This window comes from Gracilinanus agilis, chromosome 1, assembly GCF_016433145.1.
Source record: "Gracilinanus agilis isolate LMUSP501 chromosome 1, AgileGrace, whole genome shotgun sequence".
In the NCBI taxonomy this organism is placed as follows: Eukaryota; Metazoa; Chordata; class Mammalia; order Didelphimorphia; family Didelphidae; genus Gracilinanus; species Gracilinanus agilis.
Window position 1 is genome coordinate 423977814 of NC_058130.1, and position 21568 is coordinate 423999381.

The 21568-nt window shown below is 34.5% G+C and overlaps 1 protein-coding gene across 1 annotated transcript in view; it reads left to right on the forward strand.

Annotated features, from left to right (window-relative positions):
• Positions 1-19529, forward strand: part of CEP72 (centrosomal protein 72) — a 75702-nt gene extending 56173 nt beyond the window's left edge. Inside the window, exons 11-12 of the mRNA XM_044665172.1 lie at positions 16174-16285; positions 19259-19529. Of these exons, the coding sequence (XP_044521107.1) occupies positions 16174-16285; positions 19259-19415 (269 nt within the window). The 3' untranslated portion in view covers positions 19416-19529. The remainder of the gene's footprint in view (positions 1-16173; positions 16286-19258) is intronic.
• The last annotated feature ends 2039 nt before the right edge of the window (positions 19530-21568 follow it).

Here is a 21568-nt window from a genome sequence, read left to right on the forward strand (position 1 = left end):
ATATGTATTTTTCAAGAGCAGATTCTTACAAAGCACAGTTGAGTTTGCAGCTGTACAGATACCCAAGGTTACAGTTACATCATGATTGACATATGACTTATAAAAAATTTCTCTCATGAAGATTTTGCCCAGATGAGACAAGGTCGAAGGTTAAAAATGAGTCTCACTTTATCTAAGAGTTATTTTAGTAAAAAAGCTTCCATACTTTTTTAAGATTGTGGGGTGTATTTTGTCATGAAAGTACCTAAGTGAGAATGAAATTTTGTCTGGATCTGCCTACAGTGTCCTTTGGCTGTCTGAAATAGAAAGTAAGAGATACATACAGAACAGCTTCTTCTAATTTCTCCTTTTTTTGGCTTGGGGAAAAATTGTTAACTCTTTAATTGCTAGTTTACTATATGATATTTAGAGGTTTTCTGTAAAACTTGAGGATATCAAAGAAAATTAAATTAATATGTTTTCAATAATAAAGGGAGCCACCAGGAGAGGTCCAGATTTTTATTTCAGACAAGCCATCCTGTCTTTGTCCTGACTTGCAGGATAGAAAAATCAAAACACAGGGCCTTGCTTGACTGTATTGATCTTGAATGGGATCCAGATGAAAAGATTCTATTAAATAACCCTATTTCTCTGAGTGGCTCTTGACAGCTTAATTTTTTTGTACAATTGATTTGGCTCCTTATAAATTTAGACCTTTGACAGAGGTTTTTGTTATAAAGATTTTTTCCCAATTTATTGCTTCCCTTTTAATTTTGTTTGCATTGGTTTTGTTTGTACAAAACCTTTTTTAATTTAATGTAACCAAAATTATTCATTTTACATTTTGTAATACTCTCTATCTCTTGCTTGGATTTAAATTCTTTCCTTTCCCATAGATCTGACAAGTATACTATTCTATGTTCACCTAATTTACTTATAGTTTCTTCCTTATATTTAAGTCATTTACCCATTCTGAATTTTTCTTATTAAGGGGTATAAGATGCTGTTCTAAACCCAATTTCTCCCATACTGTTTTCCAACTTTCCCATCAGTTTTTGTCAGATATTGGGTTCTTCTCCCAAAAGCACATAAATCATCAGCATTTCTATATATTTCCAACACATCACAGCAGCAAGAGGTAGAAAGAGAAATACCACTTAAAATCACCCTAGACAATATAAAATACTTAGAAATCTATCTACCCAAACGAACATAGGAATTATACAAACACAACTACAAAACACTTTCCAAACAATTAAAACTAGATCCAAACAACTGGGAAAACATTGATTGCTCATGGGTAGGATGAGCTAACATAATAAATATGACCATTCTACCCAAATTAATTTACTTATTTAGAGCCATACCTATCAAACTACCAAAAAAACTTCTTTACTGAATTAGAAAAACCTATAACAAAGTTCATTTGGAAGAACAAAAGATCAAGGATATCTAGGAAACTAATGAAAAAAAAAATGTGAAGTAAGGTGGCCTAGCAGTACCAGATATTAAACTATACTATAAAGCAGCAGTCATCAAAACAGTATGGTACTGGCTAAGAGTCAGAAGGGAGGATCAGTGGAATAGACTTGGGGTAAGTGACATCAGCAAGATAGTGCATGATAAACCCAAAAAGCCCAACTTTTGGGACAAAAATCCACTATTTGACAAAAACTGCTGGGAAAATTGGAAAACAATATGGGAGAGATTAGTTTTAGATCAACATTTCACACCCTACACCAAGATAAATTCAGAATGGGTGAATGACTTGAATATAAAAAGGGAAACTATAAATAAATTAAGTGAACACAGAATAGTATACTTGTTAGATCTCTGGGAAAGGAAAGATTTTAAAACCAAGCAAGAGTTAGAGAAAATTACAAAACATAAAATAAATGATTTTGATTATACTAAATTAAAAAGCTTTTGTACAAACAAAAACAATGCAGCCAAAATCAGAAGGGAAACAACAAATTGGGAAAAAAATCTTTATAACAAAAACCTCTGACAGGAGTCTAATTACTCAAATATACAAGGAGTTAAATCAGTTGTATAAAAAAATCAAGCCATTCCCCAATTGATAAATGGGCAAGGGACATGAATAGGCAATTTTCAAATAAAGAAATCAGAATTATCAATATGCACATGAGAAAGTGTTCTAAATCTCTAATAATTAGAGAAATGCAAATCAAAACAACTCTGAGGTATCACCTCACACCTAGCAGATTGGCTAAAATGAAAGAAGGGGAGAGTAATGAATGCTGATGGGGATGTGGCCAAATTGGGACATTAATACATTGCTGGTAGAGTTGTGAACTGATCCAACCATTCTGGATGGCTATTTGGAACTATACTCAAAGGGCTATAAAAGAATGCCTGCCCTTTGATCCAGTCATACCATTGTTAGGTTTGTACCCCAAAGAGATCATAAATAAACAGACTTGTACAAAAATATTTATAGCCATGCTTTTTGTGGTGGCAAAAAACTGGGAAAAAAAAGAGGGTATGCCCTTCTATTGGGGAATGGCTGAACAAATTGTAGTATATGCTGGTGATGGAATACTATTGTGCTAAAAGTAATAATAAACTGGAGGGGTTCCATGTGAACTGGAAAGACCTCCAGGAATTGATGCAGAGTGAAAAGAGCAGAGCCAGAAGAACATTGTATACAGAGACCAATACACTATGGTAAAATAGAATGTAATGGACTTCTGTACTGGTAGCAATTCTGAGGGATTAATGGAAAAGAACACTACCCACATTCAGAGGAAGAACTAGAGGAGAGGAAATACAGAAGAAAAGCAACTGAACTACTAAAACATGGTTTGAGGAGGACATTATTGGGGATGTAGACTCGAAACTACCACACCAATGCAACTATCAACAATTTGGAAATAAGTCTTGGTCGATGACACATGTTAAAACCAGTGGAAATGCACATCAGCTATGGGGGGGGAGGAGGGATTTTGGGGGGTGAAGGGGAAAGTAAGAACATGAATCATATAACCATGATAACTCTTCTAAAAAAATAAAAATTATTAAAAAAAATTGATTCCACTTAGAGTAAGGTTTAAGTATTAGCTATTACTACTTTCTTCCTCTTCATTGTCTAATAATATTCTTCCCTATACCTAACTCCCCACCCACCATGTGCCTCTTTACGTGGTATAATTTATCCTATTTTTCTTTATCCTTCAAGTTTTTCTTAGTATCATCCTCTGTTCCCACTCCTCCCTTTTTTTGATATATATCATCTTAAAAAACCTAGTATCCTAATCTCTGCCCATGAGTAATTCTTCTATCTACTATGATAATGAAAACAATATTTTAAGAGTTGCAGATATCATTTTTCCATATAAAGATATAATCAGTTTAACCTTACTGAAGTCCTTAAAATTTTTTCCCCCTCTTTCTTGTTTACCTTTTTATGGTTATCTTGAATTTTGTATTTGGACATCAGATTTTCCTTTTAATGCTGGTCTTTTCTTTACAATCTTGGAAATCTTCTCTTTCATTTAATGCCTATACTTTCTCCAGGAAGTATTTAGTCAGTTTTGATGGGTTGGTGATCTTTGGTTGTAGACCAAATTCTCTGGCCTTCTTGAATATCATATTCTAAGCCTTGCAGTCCTTTACTTTGGAGGCTGCCAGGTCCTGTGTAATTCTAACTGGGGCTCCTTTATATCTTAATTGTCTCTAGCTGTTTGCATATTTTCTCCTGGGCTTAGAAGCTCTTGAATTTGTGGGGTTGTCTTTTGAGGATTTAGTGTAGAGAGTGATCTATGGACTCTTTCAATGTCTATTTCACCCTTTTGTTCACAAATATTAGGGCAGTTTTCTTGGATAATTTCTCGTAGTATGTAGTACTATTTTTTTTCCAGGTTTTCTGGTAGACCAATGATTCTCAAATTATCTCTCCTACACCTGTTTTCTTGGTTAGTTGTCTTTTCATGAGATAGTTCGTGTTTCCTTTTATTTTGTCATTCTTTTGACTTTGCTTTATTAATTCTTACTGTCTCGTGAGATCATTAACTTCTACTTGTCTAATTCTAGTCTTTTAAGACTGGTTTTCAGCTATGATCTTTTGATTCTCCTTTTCGGTTTGGCCTATCCTGCTTTTCATGGCTTCCAGCAAGTGAATTTTGCTCTACAATTTGCTTATTACATCATTTGATTTCTGTGCCTCTTTTTCAGTGTGGACATTTTTGTCTTTTTAGCTGTTATTTTCTTTTTGAATTACTTCAATTTCTTTTTCTCACTTTTTCCCCCAATTTTCTTTTATCTTTCTTACTTGATTCTTGAACTCTTTTTTTTCCATTTTTAACATTTATTAATATTCATTTTTAACCTGTTTACATGCTTCATACCCCTACTTTCCCCTTCACCCCCCACATTCCCCCCACCCATGGCCAACGCACATTTCCACTGGTTGTAACTTGTGTCCTTGTTTAGGGCCTATTTCCCCATTGTTGTTAGTTGCATTTGTGTGGTCGTTTCGAGTCTACATCCCCAATCATGTCCACCTCAGCCCATGCATTCAAGCATTTGTTTTTCTTATATGTTTCTTCTCCTGCAGTTCTTCCTCTGAATGTGGGTAGCGTTCTTTACCATAAATCCCTCATAGCTGTCTTGTGTCATTGCATTACTGCTGGTACAGAAGTCCATTGCATTTGATTTTACCATAGTATATCAGTCTCTGTGTACAATATTCTTCTGGCTCTGCTCCTTTCACTCTCTGCATCACTTCCTGGAGGTCTCTCCAATTTGCATGGAATTCCTCCAGTTTATTATTCCTTTTATTGCAATAGTATTCCATCACCCACATATACGACAATTTGTTCAGCCATTCCCCAATTGAAGGACATCCCCTCATTTTCCAGTTTTTTGCCACTACAAAAAGCGCAGCTATAAATATTTTCGTACAAGTCTGTTTATCTTTGATCTCTTTGGGGTACAAACCCAACAATGGTATGGCTGGATCAAAGGGCAGGCATTCTTTTATAGCCCTTTGAGCATAGTTCCAAATTGCCAGCCAGAATGGTTGGATCAATTCACAACTCCACCAGCAATGCATTATTGTCCCAATTTTGTCACATCCCCTCCAGCATTCATTACTCTCCCCTTCTTTCATTTTAGCCAATCTGCTAGGTGTGAGGTGATACCTCAGAGTTATTTTGATTTGCATTTCTCTAATTATTAGAGATTTAGAATACTTTCTCATGTGCTTATTAATACTTTTGATTTCTTTACCTGAGAATTGCCTATTCATGTCTCTGCCCTCCTTAATTTGTTAATATATGCACTCAATGATATAAATTTTCCCCTGATTACTGCCTTGGCATTTCTCCACCTAGTAATACAGATAATTAGATCTTATTTATGCCGTGAAAGAGTCAAGTTTAAAAGACTATGAGTTTTCTTTCTTTTCCCTCTCTTTCTTGTTTACCTTTTCATCTTTCTCTTGATATTTGTGGTTGAGTGTCAAACTTTCCATTTAGTCCCGGTCTCTTTTGTGCAAAAACTTGGAATTCTTCAATTTTGTTGAATGCCCATACTTTCCCCTGAAAGTATATGGTTAGTTTCGCTGGGTAGTTGATTCGTGGCTGAAGGCCCAGCTCTCTTGCCTTTCTGAATATTGTATTCCAAGCCTTGCGGTCTTTTAGCGTTGAGGCTGCCAGATCCTATGTGATCCTTATTGGTGCTCCTTGATATTTGAATTGTCTCTTTCTGGCTTCTCGTAAGATTTTTTCTTTTACTTGAAAGGTCTTCAATTTCCCTATTATATTCCTGGGTGTTGACTTTTCTAGGTCCAGTGTAGAGGGTGATCTATAGATCCTTTCAATGTCTATATTGCTCTCTTGTTGTAGAACTTCAGGGTAATTTTGCTGAATAATTTCTTTGAGTATGGAGTCCAAGTTTCTATTAATTTCTGCCTTTTCTGGGAGACCAATGATTCTCACATTGTCTCTTCTAGCCCGGTTTTCTTGGTCTGTCACTCTCTCATTGAGATATTTCATGTTTCCTTCTATTTTATCAGTCTTTTGACTTTGCTTTATTTGTTCTTGTTGTCTTGAGAGATCATTGGTTTCTAAATGTTCGATTCTAGCCTTTAAGGACTGGTTTTCGACTATAATCTTTTGGTTTTCGGCTTTAATATTTTGGTTTTCCTTTTCAATCTGGTCATTTCTGGTCTTCAGTTGACTTGTCTCACTTTCCAATTGCGAAATTCTGCCTTTTAAACTGTTATTTTCTTGCCAGATTTCTTCCATCTTCCTCAGCATTTCATTTTTGAACTCTTCAATAGCTTGTGACCAGCTTTCATTTTTGGGGGGAGGTTTCGATTTTTGTTTTCCCTCCTCTGTTGTCTGGATTTTCTCTGTGTAGAAGTTGTCGAGTGTTCCAGAGTTTCTCTTGATAGTCTTTTTCTTCTGGGCTTCCCTATTGCTTGCCATTGTTAGCCCTGTCCCTTTTCAGCTTTGTCTTCACACTCAGCGTCTGCTTCTGCTTTCTAAGCTTCCGATGGCTCCGGTCTTCTTGTCCTCTGGGTCCGGTCTCCTGGTAGTTCCGATCTGCCCCTCTGTTCGAGGCTCCTTCAGCGGTCTCGGGGGCTGCTTCCGCAGCCGAGCTCCTGTCTGCCCTGGGTCCTCACTAGATGTCCTAGCCTGTGCTGGAAATCTTTATTCCGCCCGGGGCACTGCCTTTGCTGAGTAGAAGCTGGGGGAAGTCCCTGCTTTAGGGATCTTTATTCCACTCGGATTCTGCCTGGGGCGTTGTGCGTGGTGTGTGTGGGGGCGGGGTGGAGGGGCTTCTTCCTCTCCCGTTTTAGTGAGAGCTGTTTCATCCCTTTATAGTGTGGAAATGCCCCGATTCTGCGTACCTTCAATGCTGCGCCCTGTTGTGGGGTTCCTTCGTTAATCTGGATTTGTTTTTATGTCCCCTTGAGGTGTCTTGTATGCATCGGTTAGGAGAGATCGAGCAGCTGCTCCTTACTGTGCCACCATCTTAACCAGAAGTCCCCTGGGTAGGCCTCTCGAACTCCTTTTTGAGTTCCTTGAGAGCTTGTGACCAATTTCCATTTTTTTTTGGAAGGTTTGGATGTTTGCTTGTTTATCACTCTCTCCTATTGCTTCTGTATTTTGCTCTTTTTCTCCATAGATATTATCCAGGATTAAAATCTTTTTCTGCTGCTGCTTATTTCTTTTGCTACTTTTGAATTGCGGTTCCTGCATGTTAGTGGACATTGCTTTCTTAGCTTCTGTCTTGCAGGGCTTTGCTTTGGTAATATCTTTCCTTCCTTGTCAGAAGTCTGAGTGAGGAGAGCAGACAGTTCTTTGTGTAGTGTGCTTTAAAGTGGTTTGCCCTGAGGCTATTTTTCCAGGCCCAACTGCCTCCACTGTGGCCATTCTCACTCCTGCCCATACTCTTCATTCTTGGTTCAGAAGTCTTGCTGCCATGGCCTTGCATTGCCCTCAGGGGTAAGTCTGTGGTGCCTTCAGCCAGGCCCTGAGAATTGGGGGAGGGGTGATCAGCTCATGCTTTGATAAGTGTAGTTTCTCCCCCTTATAGTGTGGAAATCCCCAAATACTGACTATCTTTAAGACTGTGCCCCATGGGAGAGCCCCTTTACTCATCTGATTTTGATTTTTGTCCTTTTGGGAAGCTTTGTAGTTATCAGTTGGAAGGAGATCCCGAAAGTTCCTGCTACTCCATGGACATCTTAGCTCTGCCCCCCGAAATGCCATTTTAAATTATTTCCTTGACTATATATTATTAGTCAAGAGAATACCAGGTTATTTAATTCTGTTGAAGCAAAGATGTAAATGAGTATACATGAGTGCTCAAAATTCAGTCAGAAACATAAATGGGCAAATAAGAAATGATTTTATCTTTCTCTTTCTTTTGCCCTAAGCTCTTATCCCTTGTTTACTGAAAAGCTTTCTTTTGAATGTCCACCACTCTCTACCCACTACCAATAATAGGGTGGGTGTTTTACAGGAAAATGTAGGGGGAAAAGTATCATCTTTTGCTCCCTAATACCAGAATTTGGTTAAAATATTGCTACTGTTATTTTGAAATTTTGTTGGTTAATTCAGTGTTGCCTATGTTATACTTGTATACTGAAACAAGTGAAAAGAGAATAGAGCCAAAGTGAACGTTTTATATTTCTGCAATGACTTTGTGATTCATCTTTAGAGAAGTCAAAGTATAGAAGGACTAACTCAGTTGGATCTATCATTCCTAAATTTATTTAGCTTCTCTTTGAACCTTTTTTCTATTTTGGGGCCGTTTACTTTCTTAAAATAAACTGTTTTCTACATTTACAATTACTAGCATAAATTTTTACTTGTCCCAAAATGTCTTCTTTCAAGTTCTTATATTCCCATATTTGTTAAGCAGATTTATGGTCACATAACTATATATTCATATTTTATAGACATTGATCATAATACCATTTCTTTTAATAAAAAAGTTCCTTAACCTGTCTTTGTCATTCTATTTCTCCCATTCTTGGCCAATTTTAATTGCCCTTTCCTGGATTACTGCCATACCAATATTGTTTTTCTTGACCTTTGACTTTGAGAAATATATACTCTCTTTCAAACCCAATTACATAACATTTTGAACAGGAATAAAGTAATGTTTTCTCTTTTATTTCTAAAAAGTTTTTGAGAGAGCTCATCATTTCTTGATATTTTGTTTATAGTAGTTCTGTGTACTTCAGGGAAGTTTGTAATGATTCCTCTATCCTTTTTCTGGATCTTAACTGAAAGTTTAGAACACACTCTCATATAAATATGATTTAGACTTATATAATTATTTATGTTTGCATTATAACTCATCTTCCAGTTCTTCTGCCTTTTTAACAGCATTTTTGAGGTGTGTCAAAATTTCCTCTTAGTTTAATATTTTGCTACTTATAAGATAACAGATTTTTCACTGTGCATCCTATTTTCCTAATATTTTATAAAAATATTAAATCATAACAGTAACCAGCACTGATAGCTGGGAGACAGACTTATTTAAAATTTTTTTCCATCCAGAGAAGTGTTCATTTATCCCCATCTCTGTTTCCTTGCCTCCCACACAAACTCCTACTTTGATGCCTCTTTGAGTTATGGAGTTGATTCTGCGTTCTTGAAGACTATACCACTGGACTGTAAGCTATCGTAGGTTCTCTCACTCTGAAAAGACATTTAATATGGATTTAGATTCTTGTTTTAGCTACTAATAAGAAAAAGGTTATATATGAAACCACATATATAGAGAGAGAGAGAGAAAGAAAGAAAGAAACTTGGTCTCACCTTTTAAGCAATTTTCTCCACCCATTAGGTCTTCCATGTAACATCTCAGGAACCAATCACAGTTCCTTAATTAGCCTGTGAGGTCATTTTTTGGTCTCATTGGTTTCAACTTCATTTCTCTGAAGGCTTGTCTACCCCTGCACATCTCAGTGTTAAATGACCTCCAGGTCACTGATTGATGACATCAAAATAAAGTGACAGTGGGGAGAGGAACTTCTTTCTCACAATCCCTTCTTTGATTCTATTGGGAGATGAGCATGTTGAAACCCTTCCCACAGATCCTTGTCTTGATCAGTATAACTGAGTCTTTCAAAGTCAATCATCCTTACAATATTTTTTTAACTATTGCCTTCTGTCTTAGTAAGAACTCTAAGACAGAAGGTCAAGGGCTAGGCAAATGGGGTTAAGTGACTTGCTGAGGGTCACACAGCTAGGAACTATTTGGGAGTAGATTTGAACTCAGGTCCTCCCAACTCTAGGCCTAGCACTCTCTCTACTCTACCACCTAGATGCTCCGTACCCATCCCTATCCCTGCAGTATTGCTGTTACTGTGTACAATATTGTTCTGGTTCTTCTCACTTTACTTTGTGTCAGTTGATGTTAAGTCTTCCCAGGTTTTTCTGAATCTGTTCTGCTTGTCATTCTTTATAGCTCCATAGTATTCTATCACAGTCAGAGAGCACAACTTGTTCAACCATTACCTAATTGATGAGCATCCTCTCAGTTTCCAGTTTTTTGCCATCACAGAAATAACTGGCACAATAATTACATTTACATACCATAATTTTTTCCACCTTTCTGCAATTGATTGATATATCTAATGTTTTTTACAGTTTTTCCTATGCCAAAAGAAAATGCTATGGTAATTTTTTAAAGGGCCCTGTCTTTTTGTCTTTGATTTCTTTTGTATGTATGCCTTGTTAGTATTATTGTTGTGCCAAAAGGTATTCAGGCTATATTTATTTGGAGAATCTGGTTCCAAAGTGCTTTATAGAATAGTTGGTATTTCTGCCTACCTAAAACCCTTCTAACAATTTGCTTGTTTTTTGTCATCTTTGCTAATCCAGTGAGTGTAGTTTTAATTTACATTTTTTTTTTTTTGTAATAGTGATTTTTTCCACATAGTTTATCTTCTTTTGAGAAATACATAACCTTTTACCATTTATCTTTTGGAGAATGGCTATTGTTCCTCTCTCTGTATATTTTTATATATCAGTTCCCTATATGCCTTGTATAGGAAGTATAAAAGAAACATGTTGCAAAAATTTTTTCCAGTTAACTATTTCTCTTCTAATTACAAAAGCATTTTGTTTTTTCAAAAATTTAAATTACATGTAATAAATTTTTTTTTTCCAATTTATCTTCTGTGATCCTATTGAGTCCTTGCTTGGTTAAGAACTCTTCCCTTAACTATATTTCTGAAAACTATTTCCTTCTCTAATTTGTTTATATGACTTTTAAAATATGTCATATAGCCATTTGGAGCTTATTGTGGTACATTGTATGAGATGTGGGTCTAAACATATTTTATACAACATGTTTTCCAGTTTCCCTGGCAACTTTTTGCTTATTTCAATATTTTGTGTCCATGAGTTGATTAAACACTATGCTAAAGAGTTCTATTACTGCTAGGTCTGTGTACCTAATCTATATATAGATTAACATTTTTTTTTTAACTAATACCAAATAGTCTAATTATTATTGCTTTATAGTATAGTTTATAACCTAGTAATATGAAGATCTTTTCCTTTCAACTTTTTTTTCTTTATTTCCTTTTATATTCTTGACCTTTTGTTCTTATAGATAAATATAATTTTCTCTAGTTATATAAATTGGTGGTTTGGTTGATATTGAATCTGTAAATTAATATAGGTAATGATTTTTTATTATATTAGCATATCCTGTTGTTCAGTAATTCTTCAATTATACCTAACTGTATGACCCCACTTGGGGTTTTCTTGGCAAAAATATTGGAGAGGTTTGCCATTTCTTATTTTGGCTCATTTTATAGATGAGGAAACTGAGGCAATGAGGGTTACATGACTAGCCCAGTTTTCATACAGCTAGTAAGTGTTTGAGGTCAGATTTGAATTCTGGAAGATGAGTCTTCTCAACTCTACTCCCATGATTCTATTCATTGAGCCATTTACCTGCTCATATATTAGCACATCCTAAGTGTTAGCAATTAATTCTCCTCTAAATATTTGTGTTTCCGAATTTATGTAGAGTTATTTTAAAATTGTATTTTCATAATTCCTGTCTTTGTTAGTGGACTGTAAAAATTTTTTTTACATGCTAAAATAATTTGGAATGGGATGTTTTCTTCCTTTTTGCTGGATTTTTTCATCAGTGTACAGAAGGCTTGATGATGATATTTATGAACTTGTTTATATTCCTCTATTGTACTAAAGTTAGTAATCATTTCTCTTAATTTTTAGTAGACTCTCTTGGGTTCTCTAAGTAAGTTTATCATATAAAGAAGGGACATTTTAATTTATTCTTTGTCACCTTTCTCAATTTATTTTTTTACCTTCTTATTGCTTGGCTGCTTTTTCTGAAACTATATCACATAATAGTGCTGGCAAGGGACACGTTGTCTCAGTAGAAGATAGCCAGCTGGAGATGGGAGGTCCTGGATTTGAATATGGCCTTAGATACTTCTTAATTGTGTGACTCTGGACAAGTCACTTAACCTCATTTGAGGTTTTTTGATTCGTTGTGTTTTTTTTTCAGGTTTTTTTTTTTTTTTTAATGTTCTGTGGTGTTTGTTTTAGCTATGTGCCCAGTTCGTCAGTTCTCTCTTTTGTTAAATAAAATATTAAGTATTCATAGAGATAAACTCTATATGGAAAAGGAAGGAGTAAGTGGGAGATGGAGGAAAGGAGGACAAAGACTGTTTCTTTCCAAAATTTTTTAAATCTTTGGTCTCATAGGAGCCCTTTTCAGATAACTTATTAGGGTGAAAGTGGGAAAGCTAGGTAGACTCCTGTTCAACTTCTCATGTTTCCATTTTAACTGGAAGTTTGCCCCATAACATTTTAGTAAATTGTAACTAAACCTCTCCATAAAATAACAAAACTTTACTGTAACTCTGTTTAGCAAATTACCAATTTATAGCTTTGATTATCATTCCTTTAGAACTTATTGCCCCGTGTTAGAATCATTTTACTTTACATATTGTTGTTTTTTCCAGAACTAGTTAAAGATAATGTTTTCATTTACAATAGTCAAAATCTCTAGATGACAATCTTAGGGTGCATATAATTGAAATCCTGAGAAATATTCACTTTTTAGTTTAATCTATTTTTGATGCTCTCTTATGTATTCTTTATTATCAAGATATAATTATATTATTTAAGTAATTCTTCGAAGATGCAATTGTCATTTGTAGAAAAAAAAAGTCAGTTGTAGTAAAAGTAGATTGGCAGTCAAGAGACCTCAGTTCTACTTCTGCCTCTGGCTAGTTAGAGGTAGGTCATTACACATCTCTGGACCATAGTTTCAGTATCTGTGAAATGTAGATCATCTTAAATTTCTAAGGTTTTTTTCCAGCTACAAGATTCAATTTTGGGAACTTCTGGGTGGCTCAGTGGATTGAAAGCCAAGCCCAGAGATGAGAAGTTCTGGGTTCAAACCTGGCCATAGACACTTCCTAATTATATGACCCTGGGCAAGTCACCCCATTGCCTGGCCCTTACTATTCTTTTGCCTTGAAATCAATACACAGTATTGATTCTAAGATGGAAGGTAAGGGTTTGGAAAAAAAATATTCAGTGATTCATAATTAAAATAGGTAAATTTAGCCATGTTAAGCATTTAATTATCTAAATACTATTATGAAATAATTCCCGTGTTACACTCCTAAAGTTATAGTGTAGCAAAATCTTTCTCCTAGTCAAGTTTCCATGATCATTTCTTTGGTCTGGAGTTCTACCCCAACTTCTGAGCCTTGGACCCATCAAGGCTTGCCTTTGTAGATCTCTTGATAAGTGATTTGTTTAATAAATGATAAAGCAGGTCTTTCCCCTTAAAGATGATGGCATAAAAATATCTTTTCTTCCAAGTACTTATATCCCAATTTCCAATTCAATTATGCAATTCATAAAAGCAGAAAATAACTTTTCATTCTCTGGCTTAGACCCTGTGAATGCATCCTTCTCTATTAGGATCAAAATTTGCTTCCATTGTCATGGCAACCAGCTGTTGTTACCATTTCTACCTTTTTTTCTATGTTCTTTGGGCAGGATATGTTTCACAGCTTCTCCATTTCACATCTGCCAAATTCAACTTTATCTTGTGTTGAGTTCACTTGCTAACTGTTGTAATGTTGCTGTTTTTTTTTTTTTCACTCTCATGTCTATAGTTTAATTGCTGTAAGATTTATTTATTTGAAATACAATGGGGGCTCGTTTCCTACATCCAAAGAAGCACTAACTCACATAATGGCCTTATGCTAATAGAACTTTTTAGTTTTTAAAAACTACTACATTTTTAAAGAAGATATAACGTGACAGTTTTTTAGTTATAGCAACACATTTTTCCTATCCTTCTTCATTCATATGATTGGTAGTTTACAGTGTTATTCCTTCTTTCAGAAAGCATGTTGCCTTTCCTTTAACAGGTTATATTTGAAGTATTTAGAGCTAGGACTAGGAATAGCGAAAAGAATAGTACTTGTAACTTCATTGGTATAGGGAATTCTAGATAAAGAAATTCTTTCCATGTTCTTGGCATCCTGTACCCTGTAAACTTAGAAAGTTTCCTAGAGCTCTTAAATGTTAAGGGAATTGTTCAAAATAGCACAGCCAGAATGGTATTAAATGCAATCCTTGACCCTTCTTAGTTCTGAGGTCAGCTTTCTTTTCCAGTATACCATGCTTCTTCACTCTTCAGGGATACCAACTTTTATTTTAAACTTCATTGCCTTGCTTAATATGAAGAACTCACTGGTTTTTAATTTCTAAGAATTCCCTGAATTCCTTTTATGTATGAGGATCTACCATTTCAACCTTATCTAACTGTACTTATCCCCACACATACCCTACAGTCCATCTCCCACCTCTGTGCATTCACCTCTAGGCATCTCTTACAGGTGTAGTTACTTGCTTGCCCTTTCCACCTTTTAGAACTCAAATGCCACTTCTTCTATGGAGAAATTTTTAGTTCCCATCTGTGTGGATAGAATTTGCTCCCCAATACTCTCTTAGCAATCCCATTTCCATATGTTCACACAGAGTTTGCATGCAGCGTAACCACACAAATGGTCTACTGGGTAAGAGAATCTTGGGGAGCAAATTCTGTCCACACACATCACTACCACAAACTTAGAATGCTCTTCTTTTTTTAGGTTACTTTTTGTTTACTTCTCTAGGTAAAAGTTGAATCTTCTTCTCTTCTCCCCTACTCTTTTTGCCCGAGTATAGACTTTTGAGAACAGAATGTATTCTAGTCTTGTTTCTTTTTCTCTAGCACCTAATGCTTTGCACATAGAAGGCACATGGCAAATGTTGAACAGAACTGCTGGAAAAGCAAGTCAAGAGTAAAGGCAATTTTGAGTGGTTGATTTTGAAGAAAGTAAAACTCATAGATTAAGAATATCTTTTTTTGGATAGCTTTTGCTTTTATAGTTTCATTTGTTGTTTGAGAAGACTGTCAGGACACATCTACTAGAAGAACCAGGGGCAGAAGATTCAAGAATGGAGGATAACTCCTGGGTTTGTACCCCAAAGAGATAAGGAAAAATACTTGTACAAAAATATTTATCATCACGTTTTTTGTGGTGGCAAAAAAATTGGAAAATGAGGGGGTGTCTTTCAATTGGGGAATGGCTGAACAAATTGTGGTATCTGTTGGTGATGGAATACTATTGTGCTGCAAGGAATGATGAACCGGAGAATTTCCATGTGAACTGGAAAGACCTCCAGGAATTGATGCAGAGTGAAAGGAGCAGATCCAGGAGAACATTATACACAGAGACTGACACATAATGGCATAATCAAATGTAATAGATTTTCCTACCAGCAACAATATAAAGATCCAGGACAATCCAGAGGAATTTATGAGAAAGAACACTATCCACATTCCAGAGAAAGAACTGGGAGTAGAAACACAAAAGAAAAACATATGATCGATCATGTGGTTTGATTGGGGTTTGGATGTTGAAATATCATTCCATAGCAAATACGAATAACATGGAAGAAATAGGCTTTGAAAAATGATACATGTATAATCCAGTGGAATTGCTTGTTAGCTCTGGGAAGGGGGAGGGAAAACGGGGAGGGAAAAATCATGAATCATATAGTTATGAAGAGATATTCTAAATAAATAAGTTAAAAAAAGAGTAGAGGATAAAGTATAATCAAATTCATCAATCTTAGGTAGAATGCAAATTTCTTGAAGTCAAGTTCTGTTTTGGGGAGGAAAGATTTATCTTTGTGTCTCCTGTATGTAGTACTGTTATTGGGCCTTATATAATAGGTACTTAATAAATACTTAGTGATTTGCATAAGGCTCAGACTATAAGGGGAAGAAAATGAAACGAGAACATAAGTGATAGACTAGGAAAACTGGGATGGATTGAAAGACTAGCAGTGTATATCTGTTGATAAAATATTGCAACTTTATCTTTTTTCAAGGATTACCATAGATGGCACTTGCTTTTTATAAGAAGCACAGGATAGATGTTGTTTGTTAAAATTTATCTTAGAGCAATTTTATTTCTAAATTTATTTTTAATTAACTTTGTGACTCATGTAGAAAAATTGTTTTTTTCAAATTATCTTTTCTTTTTTAGAATTCAACTCTTATCAAATTTTAAAAATTAAGTTTAAATTCACCAGTTTATAGAAGTGACTAACAAAATTTAGTAATAAGATTTCATTTCTATTTTAGAACTTCAAAACAGTAATCAGGAATTAGCCAGTGAAATTGATAACTTAAAGGAACATCTTGAACACTATGCCAAGATTCAGGAACTCACAGAGATGCTTCAGGAAAGTCACAGGTACATTATTACTGGGAATGTATGATTTTAAGGTGCTACTACTTACAAAATCATATGAGGGAAAGCATTTAGAGGTTTGATGATAATTTTGAAAGGAACAGTGACCTGGGAGACCTGTATTCTCATCCTGATCCTGAGACTAACTGTCTAGTTAATGTTAATTTAACCTTGCTGAGCCTAGATTCTCCTCTATAAAATAAATCTGATCCCTTATAGTGTGTTCGGTTCTAAAATTCTGATGTTTTACTTTCAGTTTTAACCTTACCTGATATGAATTATGGGAGAAGAGGGTTGCATGATGATCCGGGGGAGGGAAGGGCAATGATGGAAGGTTAAAAGAATGTCAGGAAGTCAAAAGTGTGAATTATTATCCTGCTACATTTTCTAATTCCCCATATAGATATTCACACTTATCCATTTACTTCTAATACCAGTACACTTAGCTGAGCCTTTTGGGAAAGGGAACTAAAACTGGGAACTCACCCTTTCTTAATAGAAACTATGAACAAGAGGAATTTCCTAGATTATTCACACAGAAATTAAATAACTCGATTCCTATTACTGATACTTGAAATATTTTGCTGTCATTATTTCTCCAACCAGAAAAATGCTTGTTTATTCCTTTTATTTCCTGCTCATAATATTATTCCATATCCTGTATAAAGTATTTTTGCTAATCTCATGGTCATGGTGACTCAATTTTTAAAAGTAGTTTTTAGTGTGGAAATAATTAAGAGATCTTGGGTTGTAAATTAGAAGAACAGCATGCCAAAAAAAAGTTAAGACTTTAAAGAGGAGTATAACAAGAGGTATATTTTGAAGGTTAGATTGAGTAAAGTTTACAATAGAAGTGAGTAATGGGGAGATAGTGTTGAAGGATGAGACACTAAAGATCAGGGTGAAAAAATATTGGAAGAAATTTCTCTGATTTGGAAATAGTGCAGGTACATGCTTGTTCTTGGAGTATGCATGTCTTTCTTACATGGCAGCCGTCATAAGTCTACAATGTAAATTTTCTTTTTCTCTCCACCCATCCTTTTTCCCTCTTTGGGGCCAAAGGTGGGAATGCTGCTGTTAGAAGCCTTAAAGAGTCAGGGAACAAAATCTATTATTTCCATCATTACCCACCTACAGTGATAGTCTATCTCACATCTGCTAGCCATATCACTACCATGCAGAAATTGAAAGTTAAAAGAAACCAGTTTTGTTTTAAGAGAGCAGTGAAATTTTGTCAGATGAGAAATGCCTGGAGTGAATGAGCAATGAAGCCAACCTGGTGGGAAGTCTATAGGTGGAATCATGTAGCTAGTATTATGCAAACCTAAAGAACTTTTCCAAGAGTCATTTGATTTGCCAAATGATAATAGATACAAATGGGCAGTTTTCAGAGAAAGAAATTAAAGTTATCGGTAGTAATGTGACCAATTAGAGAAATGCAAATTAGAACAACTCTCAGATGCTACCTCATACCTCTCATATTAGCTGAGTTAATAAAAAAGGAAAATGATAAATGTGGGAAGGGCTAAGAGAAAATAAGTACACAAATATTCTATTAGTGGAGTTGTGAAATAGTTCAACTGTTCTGGAAAACAATTTGAAACTATGCCCAAAAAGCTGTTAAACTGTGTATACCCTTTCAGTCATCATTCATTACTCATCATCACAAACTTTCCTATTTTTATGGAAGGTGCCCACCTCTCAACTTTGGAGTTCCATGTCTAGTCTGGTTGTCAAGTTTTATCAGTATCTCTTGAATCCATTAGCTTCTCTTCACTTATACTGTCACTAGCCTAGATGAGGCCCTTAACACCTCTGCCTTAGAGAACTTAATTAGGCACACAAATTGGATTGAATTCATTTTCACTCAGCTTCCCAAACCATAGATTCTGATTCATAGATTTAGAGCCAGAAGTGGCTTTAGAGGTCTTCTAATTCAATCCCTTCGTTGAGTAGATAAGACAGTTGAGGAACAAAGAATTGCTTATGTGGCTTGCCTAAGTTTGAGGTGAATTTCAAACCCAGATGACATAAGTCCAAATACAACATTTTTACTGTTCCACTACATCTTCTTAAATTAACAAACTTGACCTTTTTGTTTCCTTGCTCAAAAACTACACTTGATTCCTAAGTGTGGTCAGTATAAAATAATGATTCCTCAAAAGTCTGACTTTTAAGACCCTTCATAATCTGGTTCCAATCTTCCTTTCTTGCTTTATTTAATTTCATTTTCTTTCAAATGGTTTCCATTGCAATCAATATGGAAAATTAATTGCTTCATGGACTTCACAGTCCATCTCCTCCTTCTGTGTATTTATCCAAATAAAGCCTGGAATTCATTCCTCATTACTGCTTCTCAGAATTCTTACCTTACTTCAAGGTTCATCCCATCTGTCCTCTATATGGAGCCTTTTCTCATCTTAAACCATTTCCAGTTGATACTGCTCTCTTACTCAAGTATTTATTTGTATTTATTTGTCCATGTACATGATGCATCCTGTGGCTGCTACACAGTACCTTTCCCATGTATGATTACTTATAAAGAGTAAGCACTTGAATGCTTGCTAAATTGATTTTTAAAATTAAGGCTTCTTGTGTAGAAAAGATATTACCTTTAGTATGTAGATGAATAGGTATATTTTTGCAAAAGTTATAATGTTTATCTGAATGAAATAGTTTTGTTCCTTTTATTCTGTCTTTAAGACTCTATTCATTGTTTCTGGAAAGCAAAATATGCAATTAAATCTTTAATTTTTGAATGGTAATTTTAAAATGTTTCAGATCTTTTGGCTGGATTTTATATTAATATTATAATTATATGTTATATTTTATATACAATATATTATAATTACATAAAACATATCAACATAAAATGTTATATAAATTAATAATATTTATTAATTAAAATTTTTAATTAAAAACATCATTTTAGAGAGAAAAAAATCAAGTAATTTGTTTTCTTTATTTTTCTTACAGTTCTTTGATTTCTACTAATGAACATCTTTTGCAAGAACTTACTCAGACCCGTATTCGACACAAGGCTGAAGTTGAGCAGTTACACTGGAGTTATAATGAGTTAAAAAAGACAATGTCTCAGTTCCCTCTTAGCAACTCTGACCTCAGCAGTAGTTAATATTTGTGGAATGCTGGAGAACATAATTTTAACTCTTCAGTCCATATTTTTGTACCTATATTTTTAAATTATAATGAAACTGTTCTTACCTCAGATATTTGTATTCATATTTCATTGCTCAGGAAAGATTTCATTAAGACATTTATTTTCTGATTTTGGAAATATGTGTGGAGATATCTTTTTTTTAAGTTTCTTAAAAATCAAAGGGGAATAAAAACACAAAGAATTTTTCTTTTTGGGGAAATCTAAAACCTAAATATGTAAATAAAGAATACTTGTATTAGAATTTCTCATGAAAGCACGAGTATAATATGTAGACAGATATTTAGAGAGATAGCCTTTTATTTTCTGTAATCTAAAACTGCTAAATTATTAAAATATTGTCATTTGGTAGAAATATCTACAAGGAAAATTCATTTGTAGATATTTCTTATGTAGTCATAAAAATTGGATAGAAAGTGATTCTTTGTAAATTAATACTAAATTCTCATTGAGTTCCATAATTTTCATTGTTATGAATGAGAGATGCATTTTCACAGAAACAAAATTTGGCCTCAAAATCAGAATCCTCATTAAGATTCAAGAAATAATCTATTTTTATAAGAAAACATTTTTAATTATAATCAAAATAAGTTAGAAAATATAAATAAGTCCATTGACTGCCCCATTTTTAACTATAATGTCTCTTGGGGAACTCAAAATCATCATCAGGTAGTTTGATTTTTCTCATAGAAAAAACACATTGTATTTAGTGGTTGAATTCTTGCCCAGGGTCCTTGGTATCAGTAGCATATTTTGAAACCAAAGATAATGACAATTCATTGTAATCATTTAAAAATTTTGCCTTAGAATTTTACAACTAAAATTAGTGCAACTTCTAATTTTGTAACTCAGGAAACCTGATGATATACATGCAATTTAAGTGAATTTTTAAAATTATTATGATAATAGATCAGAGGCTAGAACTCAGGTCTCTAGAATTTCTAGAGAATGCAATTTCCACTATTTCAGGTTTTCTCTCTTATGATGGTCCTATAAAATGGGCATAAATTTGCTATATGTGTTATGCAAAGTTCCTCAGTATTCATGTAATATAGATTTAAATAACAGACATTCACAAAATAAAGGTCTGCTTTATCACCAATTTGACATATCTAAAGCTAAAGTGCTGGTGAAAATCTAAAACTAAAAAAATAATAACAATTTTCCCTTGAAATATTTAAAGCTTTTAAGATTCCAAGATGGTAAGAAAAATTGTTACCCAAGTTAATGTTAATTCTAGCTTTAGATATGTCAGATTTGTGATAGATTTTGTGTAGATCTCTTGTTTATATCTACATTCCATGAATTTAATTTTAAAAGGATGACTTGAACACTGTGCTTATTTTATAAAGCTCTAAAAGAGAGTTTAAACAGATATCTTCCCCCTCAAATAAATGTTTCTGTTAACAAGTAGAGGCATTAGAAATGTTTTTACTTTTTTCTCCCTCCCAAATAGAGCCTTTCTTGCAGTAACTACAAGGGGAAAAGCTCTGAAAAGAGTGTCAAGAGACTGACTCTCAGTCTTGGCATTATCTTGGCATGGCCTTGGACAAGGTGCTATACCTTCTCTGAGCTTCAGTTTTCTTATCTATAAAATTGAATACGTTGACTTTTTATTTTTAAGTTTGCAAATTTTTCTGATGCTTACCTTAATATTAAGGACAGAATAGACAATAATTATAAATTGACCAAAAATTTTACATTATGTATATTTTTTCAGTCACCTTAAAGCATTAGGATGTGGTTACTCTTTACTTACAATCTTCATGTACTCTTAACCTAAAGTTTGTTGACTTGAAACATTCAGCAATGTCAATCTATTCCTCCAGACCCTCCAGCTCAGTCTGAATCTTAATTTGAAGAGGTTGACATCGGACTACTCTTCCACCTTTTCATCTCGTCTCTTCTTTGCTTTCCCTTTGGTTTGTAATTTGTCCACTAGGTCCTGAAGCCTAAGAATTTTCTTATGGTCTTCTCGGTGAGTTCCTGAACCACGTTTTCCATCTCACCCTGGATCTGAGTTTTCTTCTTGGTGTTGATCAGGCGAGTGTTCTGCATGTACAGAAATTATACTTGTTCACTAGCATCCATAAATTCTTGCTTACCTGCCT